This window comes from Girardinichthys multiradiatus, chromosome 20, assembly GCF_021462225.1.
Source record: "Girardinichthys multiradiatus isolate DD_20200921_A chromosome 20, DD_fGirMul_XY1, whole genome shotgun sequence".
Lineage (NCBI taxonomy): Eukaryota > Metazoa > Chordata > Actinopteri > Cyprinodontiformes > Goodeidae > Girardinichthys > Girardinichthys multiradiatus.
In genome coordinates, this window is record NC_061812.1 from 28,982,758 (window position 1) to 28,995,084 (window position 12,327).

Here is a 12,327-nt window from a genome sequence, read left to right on the forward strand (position 1 = left end):
GAAAGATTTTCCAAAAACGAGACAATCGGTGAACCATGCAGTTTCTAGTTGGTGTATGCCCCCAAAAATTTTGTAAACTGAGCAGAATAAAACAGCCAAAACTTTGACCATCCTGAAAGGAAGCTGTGTACCTGTAAGAAGCCAGGCAATCAGATCAACAGTGGTAAAAAGAAATGAAAGCTCTCAAATGCTGTCTTACCCAGGATCATCCTGAATCCTTCCACTTCTGTTTCCCACGTTGTCTTCCCGTTTCACTCCTCTACTCCTCAGTCTGCTACAGGGATGACTCAAATCTTTGGCGCCCTACATTTCTCATTTAAGGTGGAAGAACCCAATCAACACCACAACTTTGACTTTTTAGCGCCTGCACCTAATTTCGTTCACCTCTTCGTTCTCCTTGTCCTCGCAAGAAGCTCCCTCTGCCTCTGATCTCGACACTGCTCAACCAGCTGTTGACTTAGGACAAAACCCAGCAGCTTGAGCTGCACAACAACATGCACTCAACCTACTGCAAGGAGCCCTGTAATTTATTCACTGTGATGTATTCTGTCTAGCAGGACGAACACCAGAGAGATGGAGGCTTGCCTCACAGGAGGAACCTCTGCACTACAGCATGCCTCTCTCTGTCTCTCCCTCATATTTTGGGGTTGGGTATAACCTAAAGGCACCTTGCATTCCAGAGCTGTGATTGGCTGGAGGCGCAACCAATGAGACAAGCCAGAGAAGAGCATTTACTTGTGGTGTTTGAATCAGGAGGCAGAGTGATAATGCAGCTGTCATTTCTGCTCTCTTTTCCTCTTTGTCACCATTTCTTTGCTGTCTACTACTGGCCGTTTTTCATTCATGTTTCCTTGTCTCACTGCACACCCATCCTCCTTTCACTCGTTTGTCAGGTGCATTAATACCCAGTCTCATAACATGTTCTTCCTCTATAACCCTGGATGTTTTCACTGGTGTCTACAAGTCTTTAGACTCTTAGGTTGCAGGTGTGTTTTGAAAAAAATAAAAACGCTGACAGAGTTCATAGAAAGTTGTGCAAGGAAAACAAAAAGAAAAGCAGACACAAAGGTGCAACGCAGACTGACAGCTCCAGAGACTCACTGAAACATTGTGTGGAGGTTAGGAGAGATTGAGGATAATATAAACTGACTCCTGCATGGACGTGTTGGCTGAGGAAATGTGGAAGATGTGTTGAAACAGCAGGACGAAGAGAAAAGCTGACAGCTGCTTGATAGTCAGAGGCTAAGTCTGCCGAATGAGCTCAAATATTCTTTCCATGCACATCTTTAGCAGCATATAGCAGAATAGTGCAGAACTGTGTGCTAATGGATGTTTAAAGACTTTATAAAACACTGTCAAATTACATTAGGCTGTCACAAAAAATTAAGCTTTAGGTAATATAAGAGTTATGCTGACAGCAAGAAAATCCTTGCCTCGTCAAAGAATTCACACATAGAACCTTTTCACACTTTGTCATATTAGAACCACAAGCTCCAATGTATTTAATTAAGATTTTATGAAATAAGGCCAACCCAAAGATTTTTTTACAAATATAATCACAAAAGTGGGGAGTCCCTTTGCATTCAGCCCCATTTACACCGCTAAAGTCAAAAGTCACCTCATTAGTAAATATAGTCCACCAGTGTGTAATTTGATCTCAGTATAAAACTGTTTTTTGAAGACCTTCAATGTTTGTAAGCAGACAAGTCAAGGATGAAGCTGTGGAGAAACCTAAAGCAGGGTTAGGTTATAAAACCTTATTCCAAGCTCTGAACATCTCACAGAGCTTTTTTCAATCCATCATCTAAAAATGGAAAGAGAATGGCACTGCAGACCTACAAAAACATGGATTCCCTTCTGAACTGACAGGCTGGGAAGCAAGAGCATTAATCAGAGAAGTAAAAAAGAGGCCCATGACAACTCTGAAGGAGCTGCTGAGATCCACAGCTCAGGTGGAAGAATCTGTTGACAGCTATTAGTTGTGTACTCTACGCAGGAAGTCATTGCTGAAAGAAAGCCATCAGATGTCCTGTTTGCAGTTCGCTACGAGCCATGTAGCGAGGGACAGCAAACATGAGGAATCTTGTCAGATAAGATCTACATGTGTGTTTTGGAGAAGATTTGCATAGTACATCAAGCTGAACATGCCATTCCCTCTGTGAAACATGGTTGTGGCCGCATCATGCTGTGGGAATGCTTGCATACAGGGCAACCCTAAAACAACCTGTTAGATGCTCCAATAGACTAGAAGTGGAGGTTCACTGTCCAGCAGGGCAACAGCCCTAAACATACAACCAGACCTACAATCAAAGCTTTGCAGCAAAAGGAACGTCTACAAAATATTGGCTCAGTGACACTGAGCCAATATGTAAAACACTAGCCTGTTATTTTCCTCCTACTTCACAATTGTGCACTACTCTGTGTTTGTGTATCACATAAATCAAACTTTGAAAACCCTTTTAGGCGAATGAGTACATTTGAAAGGCTCAGTTCTGTTTAAGCCTGTGTGAACCTGGGACAGAGCTCTTGAGTTAGTGTGATAAAGTTTCCTCATTAGTAGAGCCGGCCTGAATAATGCAGACAGGTGTATTATTGTACCCAATGGGCCAGGTGCTAATATGGCTGTCTGAGGGTGCAGGGTCAGACGCAGCATGACTTTAATGGATGTCACCATGGGAGGATGAAACCAGACCACTGGGCTCATGTTACAAACCACCCTGCATGTGTGTGCGTGTGTGTGGGTGTTGCTCTGTCGGGGATTTATAGCAAACTTTTATGATGTTTACAGGGCTGTTGATTATAAAAATGTATTACAGGCCTATTCATTTACGCAGCACACGGCACTGTGATCTCTGAAACTCTAATAAGCTTTTATTATTTAAATATATGCAAAGGCAAATGTCATGGTCTGAGAGCTTCATCAACGTTATAATGAAATGCTCTTTTTGATATTCTGGGGTTCACTTTATGTATTCTTCCAATGTGTCTTAGGAAGACATGCCTTTTTAAAAGGTATCAAAACAAAGAAAGATTTTGAAAATATATTTTATGTTATTTAGCCTCAAATTTACAATAATTTGAAGTTCAAAAGAGATTATTGAGGGAACAACACCAGATCATAAATCAGCTGGTTCATCACATAACTCAAATTGAGTTTTCCCCATAATAAACTACATACATCATTCATTATTTTTCAATTTGCATAATGTCTAAGGATCTAAGCATTTTTCTTACCATCAGAGACAACTGATTATTTTGGGACACAAAGGGAAACACCAGTATATTTAGTATACTTGTACTGTGTATGTCCGCAGTATGTTGTTGTCTTGGTTCAAGGTATTTAGGGGATTAGACTACATTCTAGTGAATTGTAAATTAAGCTAAAGTTATATAATGTGAGGCTGTATGATAGCACAGTTGTTAGCACATTTTCCTTGCAGCCACATCCTTCCTGGGTTTGAATCCCAGACCGAGGTCTTTTTGCATGGAGTTTCCATGTTCTCCCCGTTTATGCATTGGTTCTCTCCAGTTTCCTCAAACAGTCTAAAACATGACTGTTAGTCAATTGGTGTCTGTAAGTTGCCCCTAGGTCTTAATGTGTGTGCATGGTTGAATGTGTGTGCATGTTTGTTTGTCCTGTGTGTCTTTTTGTTGCCCCATGATGGACTGGTGACCTGTCAAGGTTGTCCCCTGCTTCTCTCCTGATGACTGCTGGAGATAGGCCCCTGCAACCTTGCAAGGATAAGGAGGCATAGATGATGGAAGGACGGCCGGACGGACTATCGAATTAAGCCTATTTCACATTTTTTTTAAATAATCTGTTGTGCATAAATTCTGTAAAAGACAGTTTGAGATTCATAATTATTTGTTCTTCAAGACAATCTTAGATTTAGATTAGCACGGCAATAGCAATGTATAGATAGGTCAATTCTGCACCTAATTATTCTACACTAATCATATATCTTGAAAACCAAGCAATGGATAAATGTATTTTCTCAAATTAACAAACAATTAAACTTGTTATTGCATTCTTGGGTGTAGAACAAGGGGTTCACCGAGAGCAGCATTAACGCCAGAAACACCAATGCACAGGTGTTGCCATTTTGTCCCATCTTCCTCCCATTTAGTGCCCATAAACAACCCATTTCTGGCCAATGTGCAAAGACCATGGTGTATCAGCTTAATTATCTGATATTTTCAAAAGTCTGAAATCATCTCTTACGTCTTTATACTCTAGCTTATCATTTGCCTTCAAGGAGCCAACGGTTCTTATGATCTTTGACACTCATGTGACAGCCCATTTACTCTGAGCTTTGATTTATAAAAAAAAAAAAAACAACGTGTGGTTTGAAACTTTTGTGTTATTCACGTAAACAATATTTATAATATTTATGTAAAAAAATCCCAAAATCATAACATTCTGTATCAGAGCGTTAATGAATATTATTTGGCTGTGAGCTGTGCAGTGAGGATTACATTATTGTGACCTCTGCCATCTTCTCATTCCCTCAGTCTGCCCCAGGAGGCTATAACTGTGTCGACAACCTTGTTAAACTAAATTTAGCTTTGGTCGTTAGCAGTGATTCCAGATGAGAGTCTTGCCAACTGATGTCTTCATCTGATGTGCAACTCCCAAGGAAAGTGTCTTAAGCAAGCGTTATAGTCAGCTAACAGGTTAAAGTGCTTCACTATGAGGAGGAGATGACAGGATCATGCTTTACTTTTCTCATGTACCAGACAGCTTAGCTTTAGTCTTTTTGTTTTGATGTTCTGAGATAAAGCAAACTGATTCACAATTTAAACTGGGTTTAGTTTTTAACCTGAAGTGACAAGTTGTTTGTTTCATGTTGTTGAACTAATGATACATTTCTCGTGTCATTTGTTAGGGTATACATACCACCCTATATACAGTACAGACCAAAGGTTTGGACACACCTTCTCATTCAAAGAGTTGTCTTTATTTTCATGACTATGAATATTGTAGCTTCACACTGAAGGCATCAAAACTATGAATTAACACATGTGGAATTATATACTGAACAAAAAAGTGTGAAACAACTGAAAATATGTCTTATAGTCTAGGTTCTTCAAAGTAGCCTCCTTTTGCTTTGATTACTGCTCCGCACACTCTTGGTATTCTGTTGATGAGCTTCAAGACGTAGTCACCTGAAATGATTTTCCAACACTCTTGAAGGAGTTCCCAGAGATGCTTATCACTTGTTGGCCCTTTTGCCTTCACTCTGTGGTCCAGCTCACCCCAAACCATCTCGATTGGGTTCAGGTCCGGTGACTGTGGAGGCCAGGTCATCTGGTGCAGCACCCCATCACTCTCCTTCTTGGTCAAATAGCCCTTACACAGCCTGGAGGTGTGTTTGGGGTCATTGTCCTGTTGAAAAATAAATGATGGTCCAACTAAACGCAAACCGGATGGAATAGCATGCCGCTGCAAGATGCTGTCGTAGCCATGCTGGTTCAGTATGCCTTCAATTTTGAATAAATCCCCAACAGTGTCACCAGCAAAGCACCCCCACACCATCACACCTCCTCCTCCATGCTTCACGGTGGGAACCAGGCATGTGGAGTCCATCCGTTCACCTCTTCTGCACCGCACAAAGAACCGAAGATCTCAAACTTGGACTCATCAGACCAAAACACAGATTTCCACTGGTCTAATGTCCATTCCTTGTGTTCTTTAGCCCAAACAAGTCTCTTCTGCTTGTTGCCTGTCCTCAGCAGTGGTTTCCTAGCAGCTATTTTACCACGAAGGCCTGATTCACACAGTCTCCTCTTAACAGTTGTTCTAGAGATGTGTCTGCTGCTAGAACTCTGTGTGGCATTGACCTGTTCTCTAATCTGAGCTGCTGTTAACCTGCGATTTCTGAGGCTGGTGACTTGGATGAACTTATTGTCCGCAGCAGAAGTGACTCTTGGTCTTCCTTTCCTGGGGCAGTCCTCATGTGAGCCAGTTTCTTTGTAGCGCTTGGTGGTTTTTGCGACTGCACTTGGGGACACTTTCAAAGTTTTCCCAATTGTTCGGACTGACTGACCTTCATTTCTTAAAGTAATGATGGCCACTCGTTTTTCTTTACTTAGCTACTTTTTTCTTGCCATAATACAAATTCAAACAGTCTATTCAGTAGGACTATCAGCTGTGTACTGTATCCACTTCCTGCACAACATAACTGATGGTCCCAACCCCATTTATAAGGCTTGAAATCCCACTTATTAAACCTGACAGGGCACACCTGTGAAGTGAAAACCATTTCAGGTGACTACCTCTTGAAGCTCATCAACAGAATGCCAAGGGTGTGCAGAGCAGTAATCAAAGCAAAAGGTGGATACTTTGAAGAACCTAGAATATAAGACATATTTTCAGTTGTTTCACACTTTTTTGTTCAGTATATAATTCCACATGTGTTAATTCATAGTTTTGATGCCTTCAGTGTGAAGCTACAATATTCATAGTCATGAAAATAAAGAAAACTCTTTGAATGAGAAGGTGAGTCCAAACCTTTGGTTTGTACTGTACATTGGAATAAAAAAGGACTGTGCAGGTTGTGACATCTATGTACATCTATATATAGATATATGTATTTCTATATACTAGGGACGTGTCACCTCGCTGGGGGGCAAGGAGCCTGAGCTGGTGCGGGAGGTCGAGAGATATCGACTAGAAATAGTCGGGCTCGCCTCCACAAGCGTGGGCTCTGGAACACATCTCCTTGAGAGGGTTTGGACTCTCTTCTACTCTGGAGTGGCCCACGGGGAGAGGCGGCGGGCTGGGGTGGGTTTGCTTGTCGCCCCCCATCTCAGCCGTCTCGTGTTGGGGTTTACCCCAGTGGATGAGAGGGTCAAATCCCTGCGCCTTCGGGTTGGGGAGAGGTCTCTGACTATCATTTCAGCCTACGGGCGAGTGGTAGTGCGGAGTACCCGGCCTTCTTGGCGTCCCTGTCGGGGGTGCTGGATAGTGCCCCTCCTGGGGACTCCATTATTCTGCTGGGGGACTTCAACGCCCACGTGGGGAACGACAGTAACACCTGGATAGGCGTGATCGGGAGGAATGGCCTCCTCGATCTGAATCCGAGCAGTGTTTTGTTATTGGACTTCTGTGCTAGTCACGGATTGTCCATAATGAACACCATGTTCAAACATAAGGGTGTCCATCAGTGCACTTGGCACCAGGATACCCTAGGCAGGAGGTCAATGATCGACTTTGTTGTCGTATCATCAGACCTTCGGCCGCATGTTTTGGACACTCGGGTGAAGAGAGGGGCTGAGCTGTCCACTGATCACCACCTGGTGGTGATTTGGATCCGCTGGGGGAGGAGAAAGCCGGACAGACTTGGCAGGCCCAAGCGCATAGTGAGGGTCTGCTGGGAACGTCTGGCGGACCCCTTGGCCAGGGATGTATTCAACTCTCACCTCCAGGAGAGCTTTGACCAGATCCCGGGGGATGTTGTAGACATAGAGTCCGAGTGGACCATGTTCTCCGCATCTATTGTCGGTGCTGCTGCCCGTAGCTGCGGCCGAAAGGTCTGCGGTGCTTGTCGCGGCAGCAATCCCCGAACCCGGTGGTGGACACCGGCAGTAAGGGATGCTGTCAAGCCGAAGAAGGAGTCCTATCGGCTGTGGTTGGCTTGTGGGACTCCTGAGGCGGCTGACGGGTACCATGGGGCCATGCGTACCGCGGCCCGGACGGTGGCAGAGGCAAAAACACGGACCTGGGAGGAGTTCGGTGAGGCCATGGAGAAGGACTACCGGTTGGCCCCGAAGTGATTTTGGCAAACCGTCCGGCGCCTCAGGAGGGGGAAGCAGTGCTTCGCCAACACTGTTTATAGTGGGGGTGGGGAGCTGCTGACCTCGACTGGGGACATTATCGGCCGGTGGAAGGAGTACTTTGAGAAACTCTTCAATCCTGCCATTACGCATTCCCTGGTGGAAACAGAGGCTGGGGACTCGGGGTTGGACTCTTTCATCACCCAGGCTGAAGTCACCGAGGTGGTTAAAAAGCTCCGCGGTGGCAGGGCTTCGGGGTTGGACGAGATCCGCCCTGAGTACCTCAAGTCTTTGGATGTTGTGGGGCTGTCATGGTTGACACGCCTCTTCAACATTGCGTGGCGGTCGGGGCAGTGCCTCTGGATTGGCAGACTGGGGTGGTGGTCCCCCTACATAAGAAGGGTGACCGGAGGGTGTGTTCCAACTACAGGGGGATCACACTCCTCAGCCTTCCTGGTAAGGCCTATGCCAGGGTATTGGAGAGGAGAGTCCGGCCGATAGTCGAACCCCGGCTTCAGGAGGAGCAGTGTGGTTTTCGTCCCGGCCGTGGAACACTGGACCAGTTCTATACCTTCTACAGGGTACTTGAGGGTTCATGGGAGTTTGCCCAACCGGTCCACATGTGTTTTGTGGACCTGGAGAAAGCATTTGACTGTGTCCCTCGTGATGCCCTGTGGTGGGTGCTCCAGGAGTATGGAATCGGGGGCCCTTTACTAGGGGCCATCCGATCTCTGTACAAGCGGAGCAGGAGTTTGGTTCGCATTGCCGGCACTAAGTCGGACCTGTTCCCAGTGCATGTTGGACTCCGGCAGGGCTGCCCTTTGTCACCGGTCCTGTTCATAACTTTTATGGACAGGATTTCTAGGCGCAGCCAAGGGCCGGAGGGGGTTTGGTTTGGGGACCAGAGGATTTCGTCTCTTCTTTTTGCAGATGACGTGGTCCTGCTGGCCCCCTCTAGCCAAGACCTACAGCATGCAATGGGGCGGTTCGCAGCCGAGTGTGAAGCGGCTGGGATGAAGATCAGCTCCTCCAAGTCCGAGGCCATGGTTCTCGACCGGAAAAGGGTGGCTTGTCCTCTTCAGGTTGGAGGGGAGTTCCTGCCTCAAGTGGAGGAGTTTAAGTATCTCGGGGTCTTGTTCACGAGTGAGGGAAGAATGGAGCGGGAGATCGACAGACGGATCGGTGCGGCTGCCACAGTAATGGGGGCGCTGTGCCGGTCCGTTGTGGTGAAGAGAAAGCTGAGCCGAAAAGCAAAGCTCTCGATTTACCGGTCGGTCTACATTCCTACCCTCATCTATGGCCATGAACTTTGTGTCATGACCGAAAGAACGAGATCCCGGATACAAGCGGCGGAAATGAGCTTCCTCTGTAGGGTGGCCGGGCACTCCCTTAGAGATAGGGTGAGGAGCTCGGCCATCCGGGAGGAGCTCGGAGTAGAGCCGCTACTCCTCCACATCGAGAGGAGCCAGTTGAGGTGGCTCGGGCATCTATACCGGATGCCTTCTGGACGCCTTCCTCGGGAGGTGTTCCAGGCACGTCCCACCGGAAGGAGACCCAGGACACGTTGGAGGGACTATGTCTCTCGGCTGGCCTGGGAACGCCTTGGGCTCCCCCCGGAGGAGCTGGAGGAGGTGTCTGGGGAGAGGGACGTCTGGGCGTCTCTGCTGAGTCTGCTACCCCCACAACCTGGTCCCGGATAAAGCGGAAGACTACGAGTACGAGTACGAGTATTTCTATATATAGATGTTTTATCTGAATTATAATAATATTCTTGTTTTGTAGTGCTCCTGCCAAAGTACTGACTAAGATATGATAGAGAATCCATGGAGAGAACTAAAGATGGACAGGATGCTTTCCAACCTCAAACACTTGGAGCTCATCAAAGAAGATAAATTGTCAAAATATCAGTGGAAAGATGCAAAAACCTGACCAGAAAGTTTAGGATTACTTTGATTGCCATAATACCAATAGAGATGTTTCCAGTGATTATCAAGAAGGGTATAAATAATGACAGTTTTCCTTTAATGCAAGGTAAATAAAAACTGATATATTTTTTGAAATTAAATTAGAATTAAAATTTAAAAAAATAAATACACAGAATTAAAAAGAATTAGATTAAACTGAAGCTGATTAAGCAGTAACACATCTCTTCTACTGTAAATGAACATAAATTGTCACATCTCTGATTTTCCTTACTCTCATAAAGGTCTCATCCAAAAATCTTCTGAATAAGAGATTTTTTCCCTAATATATCGGGTTAGCCTATAAATCACACTTATAGTGGGTGCCAAAACACTACTCATGATGTTTAAAAAGTATATTGTAACCTATAAGATTTCCACATTTTAGCTCAAAATCTTCCAAAGATTTTCTTACTTTCTCTTTCGTTTTTAAATCAAGATCTGTTTCAGAATTAGTTGTTTTTACAACAGCAGGAGGAAAACACACACAGAGTGTGTCAGTCAGTTACATGTCTTCCTCAGGCAGAATGCAGTCATTGAGTTTAAGTTTTGTTGACTTTTTGTTTCCACCACCTGGGGCTTTGTATGTGTGCCTGATATTTCTGCTGTAAAGCTGATGGAGGGGCAGCTTTAATGTCAGGAAATAGAGTAGCTTGCAATAGTATTAATACACCTTGAAGTTTTTTGGTTTGTGACCTTACAACCACAACTTTTAATGTATTTATTGTAATTTTCTGTGACAGACCAACACAAAGGAATGCACATTTGTGAAGTTGAAAAACAGATTTCAAATTTCTTTCTAAATAAAAATCTGAAGGGTGTTGCATTCATTTATATTCAGCCTGACTGAGTCAAAAGTTCACCTTTTGATGCTTTAACAGCTGGAAGATTTTTGGAGTACGTCTCTACCACCTTTGCACAAACCTGACAAGTTTCCCCATTCTTTTGCAAAATAGCTCAGGCTCAGTCAGATCAGGTGAAGAGAGTCAAAGTGCAACAGTTTTCAAGTCTCGTAAAATATTCAATTTATGTCTGGACTTTGACTGAGTCATTCCAGGACATTAATACACTTTGATCCAAACCATTCCATTGTAGCTCTGGTTAAATGTTCCCCTCAGCTCTGACCAGTCTCTCTGCCCCTGCTGAAGAAAAACATCCCCACAGCATGACTCTGCCACCACCAACATATACCATAAAGCCAGTCATTGTATACAGATGAACTTGCTCTCTTCTCTTTCTCCTTGTATCCCTCTCCTTTCCTCCATCACTCCTTTTACTGCATCATACCCCTTAGAGCAGAATTAAGGAGAAAGATGTATTACACGTGCTGTAGGTGATTGCCTTAACTTTCATCAAACCAATAAAACCTTCACAGCCTTGTGTTCTGTGTCATTTGCTCTTAAGTTCTGTTCGGAAAAGGCAATTATGAGAGGACCCCTGCTGATCTAGCCTCTCGGCTCTTTTTAAAGTCATCAACGAACAGGTACTCCGACCTTTAGGTGCTTCTTCTTATTTCTCAGTGCACAGTTATAACCTTACCTGAGCCCCACATTTGCTATTTCCGTTCTTCTCGTTATTCAAACTGATTTAGATCCGTTCTCCAAAAGTCCAGAAGTCATAACGTCAGCCAGCTTAAAGTAGTATAGAGATGTCCGTGTTGAATGGAGCAAAGAATTTATTCTCAAGTTATTGTGGGGAGATAAATCATTTAGCGCTCAACCACATGAATGCAGATCTTCCACCAGTCAGCTGGAGAGTGTGGAGGGAAATGCTCTGCGCAGGCAGCCACATGCCTTCAGTGTAGCCACATCAAACAACAAGCATGTGCATGTTCATCTTGCTTATCTTCCTTTTACCCAATTTATCCTCCCTTTTTAGTTCTTTTTAAAATCCCTTTAAGGGTCTGTCTGTATTTCCCCGTTGTTTTCCCTTTAAGCTGTCACCTCTTGCCTAGGATTGAAGGAAACAAGTGCACAAGATTCCAGGCTAATTCTGCTTCTTAGGACAGGGGAACCTAATATGTGAGGACAACTGTGGAAGGGGGAGATACAGGCAGAGGCAGAGAGAGAGAGAAAATAAGTGAAGGAGGGGCAGGACGGAGGAGGGAAAACCCAGCAACGGATGGCAGATCAAAGGAAATAAGGAATGCAGATTGGGTGCTGTGGAGAACCAGGAGGATGTCAAGTCACTGAAACTACACCTAAAGATGAAGAAGCAAATGAAATTTTTATTTGGTGGATAAAAAGATGCATTGCAGGCAGTAAGGATTCTATAAGGTTGTAGACAAATGTTGCTGACTAACAAACTTTAAATATCTGACTTAAAGCATTTTTGGTGACTAAAGGTGAGGTGACTTTTCTATCTGCTCCCATACAATTTTCAAATGTATTTGAAAGAGGGGCTACTATATGTGAGGAGGAGACCTTGATGAAAATCGGCACAAGACGCTGGAATCTAAGTTAAACTAATATACATAAAGCATTGATGAAAATTAAATGCGTGGCTTTGACATTAACACAGTCCCTGCAAACTTTGCAAACACGATACTGTGGGTGCTCTGTGTGCCCACATGTCAATTCCTCTACACTGC

At 44.4% G+C, this 12,327-nt stretch overlaps 1 protein-coding gene across 2 annotated transcripts in view; it reads right to left on the minus strand.

Annotated features, from left to right (window-relative positions):
• Positions 1-11,684, minus strand: part of LOC124856185 (zinc finger protein 385A-like) — a 56,899-nt gene extending 45,215 nt beyond the window's left edge. The window contains exon 1 of one of the 2 annotated variants that reach the window (XM_047346450.1): positions 11,277-11,684. In XM_047346450.1, the coding sequence (XP_047202406.1) occupies positions 11,277-11,289 (13 nt within the window). In that variant the 5' untranslated portion in view covers positions 11,290-11,684. Of the gene's footprint in view, positions 1-199; positions 641-11,276 lie in introns of those variants that run through there. The other variant, XM_047346451.1, reaches the window with a different exon arrangement.
• Between the last annotated feature and the right edge of the window lie 643 nt (positions 11,685-12,327).